This window comes from Pogoniulus pusillus, chromosome 20 (assembly GCF_015220805.1).
Source record: "Pogoniulus pusillus isolate bPogPus1 chromosome 20, bPogPus1.pri, whole genome shotgun sequence".
NCBI lineage: Eukaryota > Metazoa > Chordata > Aves > Piciformes > Lybiidae > Pogoniulus > Pogoniulus pusillus.
In genome coordinates, this window is record NC_087283.1 from 10,169,509 (window position 1) to 10,194,488 (window position 24,980).

Below are 24,980 nucleotides of genomic sequence, written 5' to 3' on the forward strand. Positions count from 1 at the left end.
AGCTCTGAAGCAGCAGTAACTAAAAGGCTGGCTGAGGACTGCAGAGTGACATTCCCCAATTTCAAGCTCTCCTTAAAAGGGTTATTCTTCCCCAAGAGAAGGAAGAGGAGCAGGGTGCAGGTTGAGGTGCTATTACCTTGCTGTACTCCTCCCAGGAGTTGCTCCAGGTCCAGTAGTGAGCCTTGTAAATCCCAACTCTCACTGCCATCATCTCGTTGCCACGATAATAGAATATGGGCCTGAGGAGAGCAAAGCTGTGTGAGTCTTGTAAGGAGTGGGTGAGGGAACTGGGCTTGTTCAGCCTGGAGAAAAGGTGGCTCAGGGGAGACCTTCTGGCTCTCTGACAGCAGGCTTGAGCCAGGTGGGGGTCAGGCTCTTCTAAGGAACAAGTGACTGGAAAAGAGGAAACAGCCTCAAGTTGCAGCAGGGGAAGTTTAGGTTGGATGTGAGGAACCATTTCTTCCCCAAAAGGGCTGTCAAGGCTCAGAGTCTCCATCCCTAGAATGATTTCAAAGCCGTGGAGATGCGGTGTAGAGGGACACAGTTCAGTGGTGACCTGGCACTGCTAGCTTAATGGTTGGACGTGATGATCTTGGAGGTCTTTTCCATCCTCAGTGATTCTCTGGGTGCATGAGCCATGGCAGCATGCTGGGCTCAGGTAGCCACCACCAGAGCCACCTTGCTGATAAGGGAGACAAACACTTTAACGGCATCTGCCTCCCGATTCAGCTATCAGTCAGAAGCAGGCTGCCTCCTCGCAGCCTCCACTGCAAGGTTTTCAATTAACATTCTTTTCAAGTGTTCATCAAGTTGAGAGCTCACAGGGCACAAGAATGCAACATTATACAGCGTGGCTGCCAGTGATTGTTAATCCCTGAACTCCCAGCCCCTGTTATTTCCTACAGAGCGTGCCGATTTAAACACCAAATGGCTCCGAAGCGTGCGAGAGGGAGAGAGAAACAAGGGCTCACAGACGCTCTGCTGCTTAACCTCCTCTTGAAGGCAGCACCAAGCTATGTGCTCTTAGTGTCACAAGGACAGGGTGGCCAGGGAGGACACCAGATGCTGGCCTGCTCTGGTTGACAGCTCAGAAAAACTCCATCTGGTAAAACCTGGCAGCCAGACAGGCTTTATTTTTAACTCTTGGACGTTTCCCCCACCCCTCCCCCCAAATCTCCCTTTGCATCATCTAAACATACCACTGAAAACTGTAATTTTTTCCCAGAGGTTTTCCTAATTAAAAATCCACTTGGGAAATGCATTTTTGCAATTTTGGGAGCATTTGTGACAGGACAGGAGGTGATGGCTTCAAACAAGGAGAAGCTGGATTTAGATTAGACATTAGGAAGGAATCCTTTCCCCTGAGGTTGGTGAGGCACTGGAACAGGTTGCCCAAAGCAGCTGTGGAAGCTCCAAGCCTCACCGTGTTGAAAGCCAGGCTGGATGGAGCCTTGAGCAACCTGGGCTAGCAGGAGGTGTCCACTGTCTATGGCAGGAGCTTGGAACTAGATGATGTTTGAGATCCATTCCAACACAAGCCATCCTCCCACTCTATGATTTGGACTGTCTCCATGCACAGGCACAACCCTTGCCCTGGGCATCCCAAACAATGCTCCTGCTCATTTTTCCAAGAACACTCTCTTGGGTTTTGAGGGAACAGGACAAAAACTTACTGAAAGGGACTATCTGCAAGGGAGAGACTGGATTTGTTGCTGCAGCTCATGACACAGACTTAGTCAGCTCTTCTCTCAAGTTGTTTTGAGCTGCTGACAGGGCAAGATGGAGAAGCTGTTTGTCACTCTCAGAAGGGCTCATACATCTTTGTCTTCTACTCAGAGATGCCACTCAGCAAAAAACTCCTCACTCTAGTGATACCACCATGAAAAGAATCATCCCTAAATGCATGATACGATTGAAATATCCACGTCTGAATGGCAGGAGTGGCTCTAGATCTCTTCTGGTTTAAAATCATAGCCTTCACTGTAGTATCCTTGCACAAACAATGACTCTTTGTCCTTTGTCACCAGGAACTGCCCTGAACAAAGGGGCAGAGCCGCTGCCAGCAGAGTCCAATCATGCACCTGAAGTGCTGGTGAAATAAAAGTGGTTTGAGAGAGCTGCCAAAGGGCAGGATCTGACCTGAGCCTGCCCCAATAACAAAAGTCCAAACAAATATGTCACAAAGTACACCAGTCACCTCTGTCACTATTTGATAAGCTCTTGTGTGCCCCTTTGACTGAAGGTGTGAAAGGTACATTTTTGCTTTTAAAAGAATAACATTTTCCACCTTTCAAAGAGGAGGATTCCTGCTTGTAGTCACAATGCTGATGGAACCCATCTCCCCACTTGCTTTTTCCTTCTTAAGTTTAAAAGAACACAATCACTGCATCTCCTGGAAAGCTTTTGGGAGCTGTGGAAACTGTGACCTGGTCAGGTCTAAGGGAAGAAGCAAAGAAGAAAAAAAAGAAAAAGGCATAAAATCATAGAATCATTTTAGCTGGAAAAGGCTTTTAAGGTCATCAAACCCAACTGTTAACCCAGCACTGCCAGGTCACCACTAAACCATGTGCCTCAGCACCATGCATCACAGAGTACTGCAGCCAGCTCTGGAGTCCTCAGCCCAGGAGAGGCAGGGACCTGTTGAAGTGGGGGTAGAGGAGGGCACACCAATGAGGTGAGGGCTGGAAGTCCTCTGCTGTGAGAACAGGCTGAGAAAGTTGAGGTTGTTCAGCCTAGAGAAGAGAAGGTTCCAGGGAGACCTTTTGGTGGCCCTTCAGTACTTGCAGGGGCCACTCAGCAAGCTGGGGACAAGACTTCTGAGCAGAGCCTGCTGTGCCAGAACAAGGGGTGATGGGTTTGAACTGAAAGAGGGAGATATAGACCGGATAGTAAGAAGAAATGTTTTCCGCTGAGGGCAGCAAGACACTGGCCCATGTTGCCCTGAGAAGTGGGAGATGCCCCATTCCTGGAACCATTCCAAGCCAGGTTGGGGATCTGAGCAACCCAATGTAGTTGCAGATGTCTCTGTTGACTGCAGAGGTCTGGACCAGATGATCTTTTAAGGTCCCTTGTGACCTAAAGCATTCTGTGATTGCCATGATGTACTCCGAGTGACTGATACGGAACACAAACAGCACTGGTCCCAAGGGGTTGCTGACCACACTGAAATTCTCTTTTAAAGCAAGAAGGGAGCTTCACAAACTTCCCAAGGTGAAGATGGGCCAGGTTTTGTATGAGGGACCTGAAGCTCTTTGTGTCAGCCACTGCCTGAGCTCTCAGGGAATCCTGTCCCCGTGCTTCTTGCTTTAGTGGGCACAAAAGTAGTGTTACAGAACAAGGCTTTGTCTAACACAGAGCTCAAGCATGTTTTCCACGTGCATGTTTCCTCACTGTCTCACAGAGAAAGAATGTTTGCATTCAGATTTCCCAGGCTGCCAAGTTCCTCATCAAAATCACAACTACAAGACCTCCCTTGACCTCCAATCCCTCCAACAAGAGTGCCAAGAGCATTTGCTGCCAGATCTTAGCGCCTGTACCCACCAGCTGACAGCTCACAAAGATCCCAAGTCTCTAACCCACAAATCGACTCCTGCAACAGCAAGCAAAGAATTGGGATGTGGGGAGGAGATGGTCTCCCAGCTCACTCACAGCAGCCCTGTCTCTCCCTTCAACCTCTCCCAAGCTGGGGCTATCCAGACCCACCATGCTCTTGGGTGTTTTTCCACTCATAAATAATACATTCCCCCCTACCCAGGCTACAGTTCTCAGGCTTTTATCTCCCCTACTGCCATATGTTTTCCAAGGATCCCTGCTAGCCCCCTGACATTTCCCTCTGTCCCCAGACTCCACTGTATGGCAACATGCCACATGTCAGGAAATCCCACCTCTGCTTGCTCCACCAGAAGATTAGCACACAGAGTAAAGCCCTGGTGCTGCCTCACCTCGCTGAGCAGGAGGAAAGCAGCAGCAATTCAGTTAATAACGTATTGCTGTGAACTTGATGGAAAAACCTAAAGCAGACTTTGGCATTGTTTCAGTTAGAAGGCAAGGGTGGGAGCACTGGGCTCATAACTAACCTGTCAATTAGCTTGCCCTGCAAGATGGCAGGTAAAAGGTCGATGCCATCAATCTGTCTGTCACTGGGAGGCTGCAATCCCGCCAGGGAGAGGCTGGTGGTGAAGAGATCCATCACGTTCCCCAGCTGATGGCTGACCTGAAAAATCAACACAAATTCATTTGCAACGAGACCTTCAGTAAAAGCCCAACTGAAAAACCCAAGCCTTTTTGTTTCCCCCAGAGCAGCAGTGTTGCTTCCTGACCCTCCTCCTCTGATAAGCAAATTGTGGTGCTGCTGAGCTGACGGTCTCGGATTCCATGATCTTTTCCCACTGAAACAATTCTTGGATCCTATGATATCTTTCTTCACAGTGCTGCAGTCCCAACAAACCTCCTACTAAATTAATAAAGGGAAGAGGATGATCTATATCTATGGATATTGGGTTTAGTTCTGGGCTCCCCAGTTCACAAGTGACAGGGAGCTACTGGAGAGAGTCCAGTGAAGGCTACAAGGATGCTGAGAGGCCTGGAGCATCTCTGTGAGGAGGAAAGGTTGAGAGCCCTGGGGCTATTTAGCCTGCAGAAAAGCAGCCTGAGAGGGCATCTGATCAATGCTCAGCAAGACCTAAAGTGTGGGAAGCTGGGCTCTTCTCAGTGCTCAGTCACAGGACAAGGGGCAAGAGGCACAAACTGGAACCCAGGAGGTCCCCCCTGAGTGGAAGGAAGACAATTTTTTTTCTGTGAAAGTTTTGGAGCCCTGGAGCAGGCTGCCCAGAGAGGTACAAGAATCTCCTTCTCTGAAGAGAGATTCCAAACCCACCTGGATGTTGTGATCCTGGGCAACCTGCTGTGGGTCACCCTGATTTAGGAGGGAAGGTTGGACTAGATAATCTCCAGAGATCCTTTTCAACCGACTTATTCTCTGCTGTGTCTTCACATGGAGCATTTGCATTTTGAGTCACCCACTGTTCTCCCTTTCTTCTCATTGCTCTATGTATCTACTGTACAGGAGCATGTTTTCAGAGAGCTCAACTTAATTTAGCAAATTCCAACTCATTTGTGGATTGAAAAAAGGGAAAAAAAAAAAACCCAGCACTTAAAACAAGAAAAATAAAGTCCTTGATTTGTTCCCTCTACAGGTCATTTCTGGAGTCCAGAATACCCTGAGAGAGTTCCCAGAAAGCACAGGGGTAGATGGATAATAACAAAAAGAGCCTGATGACTTCATCTGCAAACCATTTCCAATGATTTGAGAACTGTAAAGTTAGAGTATTTTTAGTAGAAATTTTAATAAGGGAGAAAAACATCTGGGTTTGGCTCCACTGGAGATGTGCAAGCTGCTTTTTTTCCCCCCCGCCCCTCCTTAGGTTTGGGTTTTTTCCTTTCCCTGAACTGGAAGCCATGGTTATCTCTCTGGTCTTAATTATTTACATTTTAAAACCCTAAAAAAAAAGTCTCTTCTTATTCTGAGTCTTTGCTCCTCTCCAACCCCCTCCTCCCTGCCTGTGGTGTGCTACAGTAGGATGTTTAATTAGCCAGCAGCACACTAAACCGAAGCAGATACATTCAAATCAAGAGCAAGATTGGTTTGCATCAAGATCCCAGCACAAGATGTGACATGAAAAGAGCTTTTCCAACCGTACCACGCTTTTGGAGACAAGAAACCATCTGATCCAAGCCCCCATCTATAAGCACAGAAGCATTTTCTGTCTGAAATCCAAGCCCTAGCAGCAGCCCTGCGAACGTCAGTGTGAACATTACGACGCTGGGACTATCAAAGACTTTTTGTCTCTGAATCTTCTTTCTCCTCACAAGCAGACCCTCGGCCCCTAAGCTGGCACTAATTATGTAAGTGTGACAATAAATGATAACATGATAAATGAATCTGTGTGAGAGGCTGGCTCTGGAGGAAACAGCTACAGGGGCAAGGTTGGTTTTGCTGGGACATGAAGGCTTTTATTAAGAGGCTGGGTGGAAAAATAAGTGAACACAAAGGAAGAATTAACAAGCTCTTTTTAGGGTAAGAAAAAGAAACTGGAGAAAACAACATGCAGGGGACTAATGACAAGTTTAACATTACACCATTACACTATCACACTGCTTGATTGCAGTAATTGAAGATTTGAATGCCTTTCATACAACAAAAGGTGTTGGCAGGAAGACATAATATTAAAGCTGCACACAAAAATACTTCCGCTGCTCTGAGGAAGAAAGCAAAGTGCAAAGCTCTATGCAAAAGAGGAAGGCTGAGCACAGAAACCCTTGCCCAGGAAAGCCATGGGATGGGTTGAGCAAAATCAGCAGGTCCTGCAGAAGGTTCAGCCTCTAAAAGTCCCTTCTAACACAAAACATTCTGTGACTCTATGACTCCTGGATGCTGCTGCTGCAGAGGTTATGCTCAGTCTGTTCCCGTAAGCAGTGACAGAGAGGTGAGCCCACAAATCCCTAACAGAAAGCAGATGTGCACATCAAGTCCCCTCTCTGCACAGAGAAGAGGATCTTCAGACAGAGCTGTGGAGAAGGAACAGCTGAGCCATCAGATAGGGTAGCTCTGCTTCTTGCTCACCCTGGAGAGAACTAAAGCTCCACGGGATGGTGCTGCATGCTACTTGGACTGTCCCCTTGCACAGGCTCTTTTCTGGTCTTGGGAGTGCACTCAGAAAGGACACATTCAAAAATACCCCCCACACACAAAACCATCAGCTCCTTACAGAACTGGGGAGCTTGATGAGCTACTGGTGCTGGGGACACTGTGCTCCCTCTGAAGTCAGATGGGATCACAAGTGCCCAGCACCTCAGCAGAGATGCTCAGTCCCTCACAGGCTCATCTGCCAGCTAATTTACCCCACACATGCCTTGAGAGAGCTGCAGGGTTAGCAGAGCACCATATGCAGAGGCCAGAATCTAATAAAGAGGAGATCTGGCCCATGCCTGCTCCCTGAGCACCGCTACGTCAGGAGCAGGTGGGCAAGCTGGATCTGAGCCTTTTTGTCATTGGACCTCTCACTATTTAGAATGCAAACCCAAGAGTCACTTTTCTTCTCGTTGCTCTGTTCCCTCACCTCAATCTTTTGATAACAGGCAGCAAGAGGCAGTCACTGACCCGAGCCTCGTGCCTCTAATATCACCTAATTTATACGCTGCCTTGTGACAATCCTGTGGGGCCACCATGGCTCTCCTTGTACCGGCCCTTATTAACCATAACCAGATGTAGATGACTCTCTTTAATCATCCAATTATGTTTCTGGTCTCAGACAACATTTTTTCCATGAAGCAGAAAAAAAGCCCCTCGACTTCTTAAGGAAATTAAATGTCCAAGCCACAGCCACTTGGATTTATCTGTGCTCTGCAGCACCACATTGAAAAAGAGGAGAGGAGGGGGAAGGAAAAGAAAAAAAGGTTAATATTTATATAAAACTTTGAAGTATTTTCAGAGGAAAATAGAAAAATTACCATTTTCTCCTGTCAACAGCACTCTTTCATTCTGGTTGCCTTGCTCATTTATTTATTTTACTTCAAGAAAAGAGGGGAGAGGAGGTGAGGTGTTGGGGGGGGGGGGGGAGAATCCAGAGAGGGCAACAGCCCAGAGAAAATAAATGCTCTATAGAAAGGAGTGAGATCAGATAGTGCTCGTATCAGCGAGAAACAGCCGGTATTACGCACGTAAGAAGGGATTTTTCCCCCCCCTCCCCTCCTTTTCCCTCTCTCCCTCCCCCTCCTCTTTCTTTTTAATAAACTCTCAGTATACACATAATGTCTTTAAGAAAATGAAATCCTTTTGCTGTGGGCCACGTTGCTGGAAGAAATCGTCACCGCCGCTGTTATCAGCTCTTTCAAGCTTTAACTGGGAATCAAAGGCGACAATTAATAAAGTCGCCCCTGCCAGGAATGGAAAAAGAGGGAAGCTAAATATTTGAAACTGGGGGGGGGGGGGGTGGTGAGGGAAGTGTGTGTGTGTGTGGTGGTGGTGGTGGGAAAAAGAAACAAATGTCAGGGTGTTTTTAAATAAAATCCTTTTAGAGTTATCACAGCCAGCAGACCTGATATCCCTGTCTAATTCAATTTCAATTTGCGCCCCCTGGGAGATAGCGAAGAAAAGGTTGCAATGCTGTCTTTGGGTTGATATGTTCTTTTCTCCTTCAGGAAGCAGGCACGAGAGAGGAAGGGGAGGAGGAGGAGGATTCAAATACCAACAGAATATGCTGCTTAGTTGCTTGGTTTGGGGTTTGGTGGGGTTTTTTGCTTTGCTTTTAACCAGCTGGATCCTTCCAGAAGGCAGCTGCGGTGTGGGGAATGTTGAAATGCTGATTTGTTGTGAATTCACCTGGAAAACGTAGCTGAGGAGGAAAGTGCAGAGAAGCTGTTTGTGTGTGAATAAATATTCCTGATGGGAGAGGAGAATTAACTGGATGTTGATGCCAAGAGCAACACACGCTCCTGAGGCATCCCTTTCCCCAAAAATAACTTGCAAATCAGCCAACTGCGCCAATTATCCTAACCTCCATCAACAGCCTGTCAAGCATTCACCATCCTGTCCCCTAACTTCTTGTGCTGAAATAAAAAGGTTCTCCTTTCCTTCAGCAAACCAATGCACCCGCAACAGAAATGTCACCCCGGGACCACTCCCATCTATCATGTCTCCAACCTGCTCAGGCTGCAGAACCAGGCACAAAGGAACCTCATGAAGCTCAACCAGGGCAAGCGCAGGGTCCTGCACCTGGGGAGAAATAACTCCCTGCACTGGGACCTATCAGGGGCTGATGTGCTGCTGGAAAGCAGCTCTGAGGAGAAGGACCTGGGAGCACCGATAGACAAGAAGCTCCTTGTCAGCCAGCAATGTGCCCTCATGGGCAAGAAGGACATGGGGTCTTATGGGGTGCATTCACAAGGTCAAAGGAGGTTCTCCCTCCTCTCCACTCTGCCCTAGTGAGGACACATTTGGAGCATTGTGGCCAGTTCTGGACTCCCCAGTCCAAGAGAGACAGGGAACTACTGGAAAGAGTCAAGTGGAGGCTACAAAGATGCTGAGGAGATTGGAGAATCTCTGTGAGGAGGAAAGACTGAGAGCCCTGGAGCTGCTTAGTCTGGAGGAGAACACACTGAGAGGGGATCTGATCAATGCTCAGCAAGAGCTAAAGGCTGGGGGGCAAGAAAATGGGGTCAGACTCTTCTCAGCAGTGCCCAGCAACAGGAAAATGGGCACTGGGTACAAAGTGAAAGCCAGGAGGCTCCATCTGAACAGAAAGAGAAACTTCTTTGGTGTGAGGGTGCTGGAGTCCTGGAGCAGGTTACCCAGAGAGTAATCTCTCTTCTAGAGAGATTCCAAACCCACCTGGACATTGTGACCCTGGGCAAACTGCTGTGGGTGACCCTGCTTTAGCAGGAGAGTTGGACATGATGATCCCCTTCCAACCCCCAACCAGATTCTATGGTTCTGTGATTAAAATACTGCCAGATCCCATCAGCAGAATGAGCCTCCCACCCAGTCACTGGATCTCGCCGCACACAGACACAAGCCCTCTTTCTTTGGCTGTAGTTGGTCGCTGGCCCTCTGCCTGCTCCTCAAAACATCCTCAGCTGCAAAGGAACAACCACTGCAGTTGGAGCAAGTCCAGCACAGAAAGGAGGAGCTGACCCTTCAGCTTTGCATTTGGCACTCCTGGGAAGCTCCTTGCTTCCCCTCGGTTTGAGGCTCTCAAGTCTTTGTTTCCTTCCACTCTTTTGAAAAGAAAGAGGACTGAGAGCCTTTGAAGCAGTTTTCCTGCATCTTATTCTTGGACTTCACAGAACTTGGGCTGACCCATTTGAACTCACAGTCAAATGATGTTGAAGCAACAGACTGTATCAGAGAGAAAAGCAGCCAAAAAACACACCAGCAAACATGTGTCTCTTCACCTGCCATGCCAGTGAGGAAGCAACAGCTGCCTAGAGAGGGACCTAGCGTGAGCTGTATCATACAGAAGCGATGCCCAACCTCTCACCTGTGGCCAGTGCTGCTGTGGGTACCAGAACTGGAGCCTCGATGGCAAGAACACAAGCAGAAAAGACATATAAATATCCAGCACATGTTTAGAGATCAGTAGCATCATATAGGGGGGCCAATACGGAACAAAGCAGCACAATCTGGGGACAAAACAGGCTTCTCCAGGTGTCCAAGTGGAGGCCAGAGGAGATCTGGAGTGTAACACCTGCGCATGCAGACATTTGGCCAGCAGCATTGGGAACTGGAGCCCAGGATAGGAAGGATTTAAGGTTAAGCATGGGCTTAAGTGCCAAGGATGATACCAGCAGTGGTGGAGGAGGGAATATGGGGGGCATATACATGCCTCAGTAAGCCTTATGCAGCTTGCTAAGTGCGCCTGGGTTCATGAGAGCATGGTGCTGGTCAGCCCACCCATCTCTGCAAGCAGGCCTCTGTACTGAAACCACTGCTCACAGAGATCCAAACAACAGCTCCAGCTGCAGCCTCAAGCAGGAAGCCCATGCACCACACCAGGCTACCAAGAACACTTTGCACCACACAGCTTCACCACTGCTCTACATGCAAAGGACTACCTGTGAGAGAGGCAGCAGCCAGACCCAGCTAGGAAAGTGGCACAATGATTTCTCTAGTCATGGACTTAATTATCCTCAGAGTTACTACAATGGAAAGAATGTTTAAATTTGGTATTGACTTGTCCCCATTTTTAATGCATGTTTACTTTTAGCACATTATTTAGTTTGGACACAGAAAACAAAACAGCTTCAGTTCCATGTTCCCAAATGTTAGCCCAGGGCTGTTGTACTTGGCTTGTAAAGGCTTCATGGAAAGGTTTAAATTTAAACAACAGAGAGATAAAAAAAAAAGAAGACTGTTTTCACTTCAAATTAAAGAAATCATAAACCATCTCTCATAGGTTTTGTGGAAAGTGAAGAAATTAAACTCTACCCCTGCCCTCAGTTGCAGATCTAAGTGAGCTGGTGGCTAACTCAATGGGAATGATAAATTATCATTATCCTGACTCAATTAGAGCACCAAAAGGAATGGAACTTGGAGAAATGTTTTATTTATGAAGAGTTTGCTCTCTTAAGCACAGTGCCCAGTTAATGAAGTATTGCTTTCTTCAGGGATGTGAGATGCTCACACAAGAGAGGGAGTTGGTATTATTTACTGTGAACCCTGCCTGCAGAAGAATTGATTGCATCCTTCTTTAATGAGAGCTGGGACAAAAGGGGCTGGGAGTGACACTGGAGGGTTATTTTGAAGTGATCATATCTTGGGTCTGCATAGAGGCAGGAAAGAGCAATAGGCTGGTATCTAGACCTCCTTGAGTGGAACTTCCATCAAACACCAAAGTGAGAGCTGTGAGGGTCAAACAACTCAATGCTTCAGGGCACAGAGGGGGGTGTGAGAGCAGCACACTCCTGTTCCCAACTGGGACACACATCAGTGATATGCCTTTGTGCCTCCATTTAAACACACAACCCACTGAAGGTACTGTGATCTGAAAGAGCTGAGGGTGTAAAGACAGCAGGAAGACAGACCACACTGCTTGCTGCTCACACAGTGTTGATCACAGACACTCTAGATGCAGACCTGCAGTAAGAAACAGCAATGGCATTGTTCTCCAGGGACAGAATTCAGCTCCTCACCCAGACAAGCATCCAGATTGACACACTGGGCATGTTAAAAGCCTCCTATAAAGCTCACTGAAGCTAGCAAGAACCACTCCACTCACTTCAGAGTTATTGGAACTGTTTCAAGCAGCTACTCACCCCTCCTGCAGGTATATGTCCAGGCCACCAAGCAATAGCTGGCTCTCTCATGCCACCTTCAAAGGTGGTTTCTTTGCCACACAGAAAAGGACCATTGCTTCCTCCTAGGGAGAGGAGAGAAGCCATAAAAGACATCATAGAATGGGCTTGGTTGAAAGGGACTTTAAAGATCACCGTGTTCCAATCCCCTGCCATGGGCAAGGACACCTCCTGCTAGAGTAGCTTGCTCAAGGCCCCACTCAACCTGGCTTTGAACACTGCCAGGCTTAGAGCCTCCATAGCTTCTCTGAGCAATCTGTTTCAGTGCCTCTCCACCCTCATGGGGAAGAATTTCTTCCTCCTCCTATTTTAAAGGGATTTTGTTAACTAGGGCATTTTTAGGCTGCTTTCAAATGATTCTTCATTTCTGCACAGATGCTTCTTCCAATAACACATTCAGAGTAGTTTTGTTTAAGGGGGGGTTGGTTTGTTGTGTTTTGGGGTTTTTTATACCCCCTTCTGATTGATATTTTGGACTCTTTCAGTGCAAGGAGCAAGTGACAGTTAAACACAACTTTCTGTCAACCAAAGTGAAAAAACCCCCCAAACAAGCAGAAAATGCTTCACTGGCATTTTCCTTCCCTCTAAGGATGTTAACTGCTGTTTGCAACTGAAGGAAATTTGATGCTTTCAGGCAGAAACCGTTATTTTTTCATAATCCTTTTAAAGTACCAGAGCAGTGCTAGATGCACTGACAACAGTGAGAGACCTCATCATGCATTGCCTGACCTGTTCGCTCTGAGACAGCAAGTGCTGTGCAAGAAGGTCTGAGGTTTTTAACCCAGCCTTGTAGCTAAGCTGGCTGGAAGAACAAACAGGGAGGTCTTGTGACTGCTGTCAGGTCACAAAGTCAAACACAGTGGTTCAGCTGAAATCACAACTCAGGATGCTCCCTGCTCTGTGGCCCTCTAACCACGAGACAGCCTGCCTCCAAACAGAGGAGAAAGGGTTAGAAAAATCAATCTGCAATGACTCTGTCAGAGAGAAATGAACATTTCAACAAAAGAAAAGTTGTGAAGTAACAAAAATACTTTTTCTTCTTGCTATTGTTCATGAGAGCTGAAGGAGGAACTCAGACTCCTTGTGATTACTCAGAAAGCTCAAATATTTGGCAGATGGAGAGTAAACACTCTACTAAGTTACTGTGCTCGGTCTTAAATAAAAGATATTCACCCTGACAATAGAACACAAAGTGGAAACAGAAGCAGGTGAGCAGCCACACTGAGTCAGGCCAAAAAAGTCCACCTAACCAAGAATACTTCCCTGACCAGAAGTAATGAACAGAAGCTACCACCAAACAGAAATGGTCTGCATTGAGGCATCTCCTAACTGCAAGCAAGAAAACGCCAGGTACAGATTTCCTTCCCCTTCAGATAGAGATTTAAGCCTTGATTTCACAACCCCAGCCCAGGTTTGTTCACCTGGGACTCACCTTGCTTTGGAGCAGAAATGAGAGCAGCCCCATTGTCAGAGGTGAAGAACACAAAAGTGTTCTCACTGATGCCCAGCTTCTGAAGGTGTTTCAGGATCTTCCCCACGCTATCATCGATTTCTCGCACGGCGTCCCCATAGCTGAGGCAAAAGCAGATGCAAAACGTTTTTAAAAGCAGCAAAAACTGCAGTGGCAGAGAGCAGAATGCACTGCAACTGGCCACCACGAAGCTTTTAGTGGGTGAATTTTGTACCTGTGCAGCAGAAATTCTCCCCTTACACAACAGGTAATAAAGTTTTCCGCTCTCGCTGCCAAAGCCACGTTTCCTACCTGCAGAGAGTAACCTCTCCCTTGGGTGTTGAGTCAGAATTTGCTCAGACTGAGCCACTCTTGGCCAGGGACCATCCATTAACACTAATTTAGCCATAAAGTTCTCAAATGTAGCCAAAGCCACTTGGCCACAGACTTGAAGCTAATAACCTGGTTGTGCTTATGGGTGCTGGTTTGAAGCTGTGCTCTCTGAAGCAAAGTTCCCAGTATCTACAGAGCTCTTTGTCTCCTGTAATTCGTGGGCCTCTCTTGCTTTTCTACTTGCTGCTTTGATTCAGAAGCTTTTGAAAGAGGAACAAATCATACAAAAGGCTTCCAAAAAATCATCTGTGTCACACAGTCATTACTCACACAACTGGCAAAGGAGCTTAGACTCTCCCTTCTTCCCTATTTTAGTCACACGAGCTTCATTTCAGGTTACAGCAAAGGTATTACAGCACAATCCAAAAGGATACTTCACTAACTGATGCACTTCAGCACTGGTGGGGGTTGGAAGGGATCTCTGGAGATCATCCAATCCAACCCTCCTGCTAAAGCAGGGTCATCCCCAGCAGGTTGACCAGGATCACAATGTCCAGGTGGCCTTGGAATCTTCTGCAGACAAGGGGACTCCACAACCTCTTTGGGCAGCCTGCTCCAGGGCTCCAGAGCCCTTGCAGCAAAGAAGTTTCTCCCCTTGCTCAGGTGGAACCTCCTGGGTTCCAGATTGTGCCCACTGCCCCTTCTCCTGTTAACTGGGCACCACAGGGAGGAGTCTGGCCCTATCTTCTACTTCCCCATACTTTAGCTCTTCATGATCATCAAGAGGATCCCCTCTCAGGCTGCTCTTCTTCAGGCTCAGCAGATTGATATCTCTCACCCTTTCCTCCTCAGAGAGGTGCAAAAATGCACTCATGGCTTCCACCGAACTCCCTCCGGTAGTTCCCTGCCTCTCGTGAACTAGGGAATCCAGAATGGGATCCAACACTCCAACTGAGACCTCCTTGAGTCAGACTAGAGAGGGAGGGGAACCTCCCTCAATCTGTTCACGCTCTTCTTCATGCATCCCAGGAGACCATTTGCCTTCTTGGCCATGAGGGCACATTGCTGGCTCATGGACAATTTGTTTTTCACCAGCAATCCCAGGTCCTTCTTCTCAGAGCTGCTTTCCAGCAGATCCATCCCTCACCTGTACTGGTACAGGGGGGTTTTTCTCCCCAGGTGCAGGACCTTACACTTGCTCTTGCTGAACATCATTATGTTTCCCTTTGTCCAACTCTCACTGGATGGTAGCACAGCCTGATGAGTTGTCTGCCCCTCCTCTTACCTCCATATCAGCAGTAGGCTTGCACACCCACATCTTGGAGAACTGATCCATATACTTGGATCTATAAAGAGTGCTTAGCTTTTCTGTTTCTGCAGCATGAAGTATTCATTAAAAGAAGACAATAAAAGCAATGCCACAAACACAAGACTTACAGTCCTCTCTGACTGGTGCCCAGGAACTGTTTGGAGGCATAAACAGGAGCGTGGGTAGCATCAATTGCCCAGTATAAAAAGAAAGGCTGCTGGCTGGCCTGCTGCTTGCTAATGAAATCAAGAGCTTCCTGTAAACAACAAGAAAAAAGGCATTTAACAGAACCATCCTCTGCCATCTGAATCTCTCCAAAAGCAGCACAAAGTCACTGTGGTTTAGAAACTGCTATTAATAGAGACAGTACCTGCAGGTAGATCTGAGTCAAGTTGGCTTCACCTGTCTTCAGATCAATCCTGAAATCTTCATAGTATCTTACAGTGGAGAGAAACAAAATCAATCCTAACAAATGCACAACATTGAAAGTTTTTTTTTTCCTTCCCCCTCCATTCTGTCCTCTCTAAGCAGGTGGCAAACAGGTTGCAGCTGCTACTCTGCAAATTCTCTTCAGATATTAAAAAGAATGTCACCATAACTTCTTTTTTATCTGGTTGGAGAAATCAATGGAACAACAAGATCAAAATAAAAGACAACTGTGAGTTTTGGAGAATCCTAAGCCCCTGACTTTTCACTGTGAAGCTATTAGACCAAGAGTAGGATGCTTACAGATCTCACATCATTATCCCTTCAGAGAATCATAACAGAAACCTGTCAGATTATGAAGCCCATCTGTTAACCAGCACAGCCAGGTCACCACTAAGCCACGTCCCTCAACACCACACCTACATGACTTTGAAGCCTCTGGAGGGTTAGGGACTCCACCACTGCCCTGAGCAGCCTTTTCCAAGGCCTTGACAACCCTCAAGGGGAAGAAATTGTTCCTCATGTCCAACCTAAACCTCCCCTGCTGCAACTTGAGGTAATTTTCTCTTATCCTGTTGCTTGTTCCTGGTGAGAAGTGACTAACCCCTACCTGGCTTCAAGTTTCCTTTCAGGGAGTTGTAGATAGCCACAAGATCTCCCCTCAGCTTTTTTGTTGAGCAACCCAGTTCCCTTAGCTGCTCCTCACAAGACCCATGCTCTAGACCCTTCACCAGCTTTGTTGCCCTTCCCTGGACATGCTCCAGCACCTCAGTGTCTTTCTTGGAGTGGAGTGAAATGAAATAGATGAGGTAGCTCTCAAGAGAGCCACTTGAAATGTGAGTAAAACTGTCACAAGAACACAACAACACCCAGTGAGACATAGTCCTGGAACCAAACCAGGCTGGTTTGGAAACTTCACATTAGAAGTATCCTTAGCCACCAATTCAGTAAAGGAGGGAAGAGAGCAATCCTCAGGAGAATGAGTGAAAGAAGATTGAAAGACAGGAATGGCGGAGACTGACGGCAGGCTTGGAGCATGGACCAGTGTTATGCAAACAGACAAAAGGTTATTCCAAACAGGAAGAGAAGGAATAGAACAGTCTTTCAGTACAGAATGGAACTAGCTTCCAAGAGAAGTAGTGAAATCACCACAGGAAGTCTTCAGGGTGCAATGAGAAAAGCAAATATCTCTGGAAGGCAGCTACGGAACCCATAAATCCCAGTGTGCTGGGGGTTGGGAGGGACCTCTGGAGATCATCTAAGTCCAACCCCCTGCCTAAAGCAGGGTCACCCACAGCAGGCTGCCCAGGATTGCAATGTCCAGGTGGGTTTGGAATCTCTCCAGAAGAGGAGACTTCACAACCTCTCTGGCCAGGCTGCTCTAGGGCACTCTGTAGTCCCTCTTCATGAGGAGCAGCTGAGGAAGCTGGGCTTGTTCATCGAGGACAAAAGGAGGCTGAGGAGAGGCCTTCTGACTCTATACAACTCCCTGAAAGGAGGTTGGAGCCAGGTGAGTATTGGTCTCTTCTCCCAAGGAAGAAGTGATAGAACAAGAGGAAATGGCCTCAAGTTGTACTAGGGGAGGTTTGGGTTGGATGTTGGGAAAAATTTATTTCCTAGGAAAGTGGTGAGGGATTGGGACAGGCTGCTCAGGGAGCAGGTGGAATCACCATCCCTAGAGGGGTTTCAAAGCCATGTAGGTGTGGTGCTGAGGGACATGGTTTAGGGGACGTGGTGGGGTTGGGTTGACGGTTGGACTTGATGGTCTTAGAGGTCTTTTCCATCCTCTAGTCTGTGATTCTAGTCAGGCTTTCAGTTCATATGTAAGGCAGGATAGTCCCAGTCCTTGACAGACTGTAAAGGTCCTCTCTACTGGGTGAAGCACCTGCAGATCTGCCCATCCAACTAAGAGTGTAACTCTGATTCTGCAGCTGCTTTTGCCAACCCCTTCTCACTGAAATTGCTTTGATATGCAGAGACACCTTCCAGCACTGGAACACCAGCAGGGACAGCAGAAAAAAAGACATTACCAAGCCAGCAGCTGAGTTACCTGCCAATCATCTCCCAGTCCCTGTACACAGGGATATTGGGGAGTTCTTTGTTATTGTAAGGTCCAAAGTGGCAGTTTGGGGATCCAAACCATTCATCAAACCCATGCTTCAGGGGGTGGAACTGGGGCCTGTGACCCAGATGCCTAGAGACAGAAGAAACAGATGAGTTTAAATTCTATTGCAAAGAAGCAAATAATCATCTCATCAGAATGGCATGTGAGAAAACAAGCTCTGCCTAAGAAGAGACACTTCAGGCATTTTAATCAAATAAAGACTGCAGAGCCTTGATTCCATGCTCTCAGGCTTGGGGCAAGTGCAGCCATGCAGCCTCACTCCAGCTCTCACACACATCCCAGTTTACTGCCCAACCTTTGTTCTCCATTATTTCCTTCTGGTGGTGTCTTCTCTCATCTCAGTGGTCTCTGCTGAGGGACTACACTGCCCAAAGTCACTGTGATGGTGCACAAAATCCTAGACTCATGAAGGTTGAAAGAGACCTCTGAGATCATTAACCCAGCACTGCCAGGTCACTGCTAAACTGTGTCCCTCAGCACCACAACTCCATGGCTTTGAAACCCTTCCAGGGATGGGGACTCCACCACTGCCCAGGGTAGTCTGGTCCATGCATTGACACCCCCCAAAAGGAATAAATTGTTCTTCATGTCTAATCTAAAATTCCCCTGGGGCAACTCGAGGCCCTTTCCTAGTGTCCTGTCACTTGTTCTTTGGGAAAAGAGACAACTGCCCACCTGGCTCCATCCTCCTTTCAGGCAGCTGTAGACAGCCAAAAGGTCTTCCCTCAGCCTCCTTTACTCCAGGCTGAGCAACCCCAGTTTCCTCAGCTGCTTTCCACAAGACCTGTTCTCCAGACCCTTCACCAGCTTTGATGCCCTTTACTGAATGTGCTCCAGCATCTCAAATGTCCTTCCTGGACTGAATGGCCCCAAACTGAACCCAGCATTGGAGATGTGGCCTTGCCAGTGCCCAGTACAGGGGGAAAATCACTTCATAAAACATGATGATGTTTCGGCTAAGGATTCTAACCTGTGACAAATCACTTTTATATCACTAAGCTGCAAGAAGACAACATAAAGCTCACAAAATGCACCATTTTATCTGCATCCCCTTTATGAAGCATTCATGTTGCTAGAATAGGAGAGAGAGACCTGAATGTAAATGAGTTATTCACATGCACACATGAACATAAACCACGTTTAGCTACTCCTGATGACAACTCCATTCTACTTGAAAATCCTCCATCCTTAACTCCAAGATGAAGCTCCTCTTAAATCTACAACTTCTCTACTGCAAATGCTACATTTCTTTCATATATATGTTCTTCAAGATGCAGAAGCTCAGTGTCTAAAGGGGATCTTTGTAGCTAAATGCTTATTTAATCACAACAGCTTTCACTCACAAGCCTGCATCTGCAACCTGTCCAGTTGTGCCATCACCTTCTGCCTGGTTTCTGAACATAAGCATAGAATGGTTTGGGTTGAAAGGTACCTCCAAAGGTCATCCAGCCCAACCCTCCCACAGTCAGCAGGGACATCCTCCACCAGGTCCCATTAAGCCTGACCTTGAACACCTCTAAGGATGGGGCCTCAACCCACCCCAGTGTTCTACCACCCCTATGGTGAAGAACTTGTTCCTAATATCCAATCTATATCCACCCCTCTCTAATTTCAAGCCCTCATCCTATCACTACAGGCCCTTGCAAACAGTCTCTCTCCATCTCTCCCACAGGCCCTCAGGTACTGGAATGTCATTATTAGGTCTCCCCACTGATCCAGAGGGCTGCAGTTATCCCGAGGGAATGCCAGCAGAACCAGCTCCTACCAATCATCTGCAGGGTATTAAATCATAGGATGGTTTGGGTTGGAATGGATCCCAAAGATCATTTAATTCTAACCCTACCCTGCCATGGATAAGCCTGTGCAAAGAGTACCCCTCCATCCCTCCTACAGACCCCCTCCAGGCACCAGAAGGCTGTCATCAGGCCTCCCCAGAGCCCCCTGCTCTCCAGGCTGAACAACCCCAGCTCCCTAATGCACCATGTGAAGTACAGTGATCCCCAGGGTGATGCTGAGCCCTTCCAAAATGACTTTCAATAGAGAATAATCATCACACTTGCTCTGATCACATCCTGGTGATGTAACTTTAACTGCAAGGCTGACCTGCAAGTCTGATTCTATCCTTTCCTTTTCCCAAATCTATTCCTGGCTGTTTCTACAACAGGGAACACGAAAAATAACAATCTTTAATTTTAAGAAAGTCCTAAGAGAACTTACAGAGGGAGAGACTCAAGAATGGTATCAAATAATTACTGAGATGTAGATTATTCTCTCCCTCTTATCAAATAATTATTCAGATGCAGATTGTTCTCTCCCTTTCACAACACAAAAGAAAATGTGGAGCTTTAGTGAAAGGCTGGAGATCCTAATGTGGTCAGGGAAAATACATGACTGGCAAACACACAATGAATCTGTGCAACTCACTGTCACAGGACACCCTACAGAGTTTTTTTGAAGAGATGGTGAAAAGATAGAAAAATCTGCTGGAAAACTTTAAAAGACTTCTAAAAACACTACAATTCTACACGTGGGATAGCCTGGAAACCCTCTAACCACAACAGCTGGGATTAGGGAATCACAGACTGGCTTGGGTTGGAAGGAACCTTTAAAGTTCATCTAGTGCAACACACTCTGCAGTCAGCAGGGACGTCAGCAACTAGAGCAGGTTGCTCAGAGCTCCTAAAAACTTGACCTGGAATGGTTCCAGTGATGAGGCATCTGCCATCTCTCTGGGAAACCTGGGCCAGGGTCTCACCACCCTCAGCAGAATAAAATTTCTTTCTTCTATCCAGTCTAAATCCCCTTCTTTTAGTTGCAAATCATCACCTCCTTCCTTGTCATAGAATCAACCAGGTTGGAAAAAACCTCCAAGATCATTCAGTCCAACCTAGCATTCAGCCCTACCCAGTCAACTAGACCATGGCACTAAGTTCCCCATCCAGTCTTTTCTTGAACACCTCCAGGGTTGGTGACTCCACCACCTCCCTGGGCAGCCCATTCCAATTGCAAATCACTCTCTCACAATAGGTCCTGCTCAAAAGTCTGTCCCCAGCTTTCTGAGTCACCCTTGCAAGGGGGGTGACTCAGAAAGCACTTGAGGAGGAAACATGAAGGGAAACTTCTTTACAGTGAGGATGATGGATCACTGGAACAGGCTGCCCAGAGAAGTTGTGGAATCTCCTTCTCTGGAGACTTTCAAAACCCACCTAGTTGCACCTCTGTGTAGACTACCCTAGGTGATCATGCTTTGACAGGGGAATTGGACTCAATTATCTCTGGAGCTCCCTTCCACCCTCTAAAGTTCTGTGATTCTGAGACCAGAAGGTCTGCCTGAAGCCTTCTCTTCTCCAGGATGAACAACCCCAACCTTTTCAGCCTGGCCTCACAGCAGAGAGCTTCCAGCTCTCCCACCAGTATTGCAGCCTTCTCTGGCCCCACTCCAACAGGTCCATGTCTCTCCTGTGCTGAGGACTCCAGAGCTGGCCCCAGCACTGCAGATGGGGTCTCAGCAGAGTAGGGTAGAGGATCATAGAATGATTTTGCTCAAAGACCTTTAAGATCACATCCAACCACTCTAACTCTACCAAGTCTGGTGCTAAACTACATCCCTCAGCACTACACCTCTACATCTTTTAACTCCTGCACTGTGCATTTCTTTGCACCTCTCCAGGAAGCAGAAGGTGTACACCAATGCCAAAGGCTGCTGCTGTACAGCATCACTCCCTGCTCCTGTTTGGGATAACCTTCTTAGGTGAACAAAGTGCTCTGCACATTCAGACCAACTGTGCCTTTTGCCAGCAGCTGCAGGTCCTTCCAGCTCTGCTGGTTTCCACACAACTGCCTGGAACCAATCTGTATTTGCCTTACTCCTTTTTCCCTGGGTGTATGAATTTACATTTATTAGCACTGAACTGCATCTTATTGCCTTCAGCCCACTGAGCCGATTCTTCACGGGCACTCTGCTGCTGGGATTGGTGGGAATAAATAATTCCCTGTCTCAGGGTAGTCTGTTTGCTTTCCAATTTCAGCAGCACCAGTCAAGCTGACTGCAAGTCAAACTCACCCCTCTCTAACTCATTAACAAAACTGCTAAATCAATTATATCCCTTTACTTTCCTAAACAGCACCCCCCCCTGCACTACTCCTGTCTGAAGTCTCTTCGTTAACAAGGACTCTACTAATCAAGCAGTGCTCCTCTGATCTCTCTGTAGTTTTGAAGTTGCTATTTATACATTACAACTCTGCTGCAAACTGGGAATCCACTCTTCTGAGATGTCCCGAACTCTATTACAGCCCACAGGTGGCCAAGAAGGTCAATGCTCTCCTGGGGTGCATGAAGAAGAGTGTGGCCAGCAGGTCAAGGGAGGATCAGGGAGGTGGTGGAGGCACTGTCCCTGGAGGTCTTCAAGAAAAGACTGGATGAGGCACTCAGTGCCATGGTCTAGTTGACTGGATGGGTCTTGGTGATAGGTTGGACTGGATGATCTTGGAGGTCTCTTCCAACCTGGTTGATTCTATGATCTCCTGCCACACTGTTCTAGTGAAGACAACATGAAGTACTGCATTGAGTTCTGGGCTTCTCAGCTCAAGAGAGACAGAGAACTACTGGAGAGAGTCCAGTGGAGGCTACAAAGGCACGAAGGGGAATGGAGCATCTCTGTGAGGAGGAAAGGCTGAGAGACATGGGGCTGTCCAGCCTGAAGACTACCCTGAGAGGGGATCTGGTCAATGCTCAGCAAGGGACAAAGGGCAAGAGGCAAAAGGATGGGGCCACACTCTTGTCAGTGGTGCCCAGCAACAGGCATAAACTGGAACCCAGGAAGTTCCATCAGAACAGTAGGGAAAACTTCCTCATGCCCAATCTAAACCTCTCCTGGTGCATCCTGAGGCTGTTTGCTCTCCTATCACTGGTTACTTGGGAGAAGAGACCAACTCCCACCTGGCTCCAACCTCATTTCAGGGAGTTGTAGAAAGCTAGGAGCTCTCTCCTCAGCCTCCTTTTCTCCAGGCTGAACAACCTCACTTCCCTCAGCTGTTCCTCACAAGACTTGTGCTCTAGACCCTTCACAAGCTTCACTGCCCTTCTCTGGACACACAAAACCTCCTTCAGCTCTTTGTACGAAGATAGATGTTTGTACTTGTAGTGGCAACACTCAATTCAGACACTCTTCACAGCAGGAGGGGAAGATCCATCACAGATTTCACAAGTCAGACATCTGAGCTCCAAACACGTTGGGGTTTTTTTCCCCTGCAGTTCTGGCTGTTCTGCTGCTCCTCCACAACAAACACTCACAGACACACTGGAATCTCAAAGCAAGAGATCTTAAAATAAGCTTACCATTTGCCAACGATCTTGCTGACGTAGCCAGCTTTCTTCAGCAGCTCTGGAAGCAGCAATTCAGAATCTGGGATACCTCCTACTATATCCTGTGGCGTGTATGCTGCACAAAACAAACAGAAAAGCCTTTCTGACTCTTACAAATACTAAAGGAAACAGCTCGTGGCTACTCATTAGTAGTAACCCAACTGCTACTGGCTCAGAAATAGCAGTCAGATTCAAGTTCCAGCAACATCACTCCTTGGAAGCCCTCCCAGGCCACAAGATGATGAGAATAAGTTGATTCAGAGAGGTCAAAGGGAGATCTCAACCTCCTTGAGACAGTAATAAAGAGATTGCCATCACATAATGAAGGGAAGACTCTTGAGAAAGGGGTCATAAAGACAGCAAGTGCTTTAGGAATGCACAGGAGTTGGGTTTGCTCTCCAAAGTTTACTTTACATTTCCTAAAATAAAGGCTTCCTTTTTTTAATCAAATGATTGGTAAACTTGCTTAGATTGCAAGAGCTGAAAGAAATTTTATCTCTATGTGACATGGAAAGACTGAGAGTCCTGGGGCTGTTTAGCCTGCAGAAGAGCAGTCAGAGGTGATCTTCTCAATGCCCAGCAAGACATAAAGGGTAGGGGGCTGGGCTCTTCTCACAGGTGCCCAGCAACAGGACAGTGGGCAAGAGGCAAAAACTGAAATCCCAGAGGTTCCATCTTGAACAGAAAGAGAAACTTCTTTGCTGTGAGGGTGCTGGAGCACTGGAGCAGGTTGCCCAGAGAGGTTGTGGAGCCTCCTTCTCAGGAGAGATTCCAAACCCACCTGCACATTGTGATCCTGGGCAACCTGCTGTGGGTGACCCTGCTTCAGGAGGGCAGTTGGACTAGATGATCTCCAGAGGTCCCTTCCAACCCCCACTGGGATTCTGGAATGTGGCTCCTGCAGTTCACAGTTCTCTAGCCCTTGGGAATTTGAGATATGACTTTGGTGAAGATGGAGGTAGCCACACACTTGCTGACACACAGGACGAATCAGGATGGAGCTGGTGATTGCTTGCCAAGTGAGTGGTACTTGTCACTCTGGAAGTGATCACAGGAGCAGAAGCCAACCCAAGGATGTTATGAGTTGATAATCTTCCCTGGAGGCACCACAGGCACACCAGTGCTATCAAACAGCCACGGCTAGAATGGTTGGGAAGCTGGCTGCTGAATCAAACCGCGAGCAGCTTGTTCTTTACTCGGGGTGTTAACACAGTCCCCACGTGACTTTCTTTCACCAGACACCAATTAGTCTGCCCAGAGGAAACACTTCTCAGCCAGCAGAAGCAAATGGCTCAACCAGCCTTGTTTGGGTGTTTTAATCTGAGGAGGTTTTCTGCTTGATGAGGAGGAAGCAATAAATTTCACGCTCATTACCAGCGGTTAACGTGGTAATCTTTTTGTGCCACTCTGGGAGATCCATAGGGAAAGATCACTGAGCCAAACCTTTGTTCCAAGCAAAGCTTCCTACAAAGCACAGAGGGAAACCAGGAAAGGAAGGCAAATCAGGGATGAAGCCCGTACCGTTTCTGGCGTGTGCATTCGTGGTGTAAAAACCATTCCTGACTGGGAGGCGACCTGTCAACAGCGCTGCCCTTGCTGCAAAGAACAGAAAGGGTTTATTGTGCAGGTATTCTCTGCTTGATGTTAATAAATTAACTCAGATTATTGCACTGAGGCTGAGGACAGTGCATGAACTGAAGCATGCAATATCCTTTTGCCACAGTCAGCTACTAAGATCATCCACATCAGGGCAAGCAGCAATTCCCCTCTCTCCAGCAAGCCACAGAGACATCTGGGCTTTGATACACTACCACTATTTGAGAACAACCCCCACTGAAATTTGGTCCCTTTATTAACCTACTCCCTGCTGAAGAGCCATTAATTTCTCTACTCAAAGTAGCAGAAAAGGAAGCTCTCCTAGCTGGCTTTTCAAAGGAATACCTGATGGATATCTCAGAATAGGTTGGAAGAGATCTTACAGATCATTGAGTTCCAACTTCCCTGCCATAGGCAAGGACACTTCTTCCTAAACCAGGTCACTCAAGGTCCTATCCAACCTGGCCTTGAACATTTCCTCCCAAGCTTGGAGCCTGTACATATGTAAGAGGAAATGAAAACACAA

General features: G+C 47.4%; 1 protein-coding gene across 2 annotated transcripts in view; it reads right to left on the bottom strand.

The window, feature by feature from the left end:
* Positions 1 to 24,980, bottom strand: part of GALNS (galactosamine (N-acetyl)-6-sulfatase) — a 62,204-nt gene that overhangs the window by 30,182 nt on the left and 7,042 nt on the right. For both annotated transcript variants that reach the window (XM_064160122.1, XM_064160123.1), the window contains exons 3-11: positions 24,380 to 24,454; positions 22,832 to 22,934; positions 17,419 to 17,562; positions 15,313 to 15,379; positions 15,071 to 15,198; positions 13,283 to 13,422; positions 11,812 to 11,915; positions 4,077 to 4,213; positions 137 to 239 (exon numbers count right to left, since the gene is read on the bottom strand). In XM_064160122.1, the coding sequence (XP_064016192.1) occupies positions 137 to 239; positions 4,077 to 4,213; positions 11,812 to 11,915; positions 13,283 to 13,422; positions 15,071 to 15,198; positions 15,313 to 15,379; positions 17,419 to 17,562; positions 22,832 to 22,934; positions 24,380 to 24,454 (1,001 nt within the window). The remainder of the gene's footprint in view (positions 1 to 136; positions 240 to 4,076; positions 4,214 to 11,811; positions 11,916 to 13,282; positions 13,423 to 15,070; positions 15,199 to 15,312; positions 15,380 to 17,418; positions 17,563 to 22,831; positions 22,935 to 24,379; positions 24,455 to 24,980) is intronic.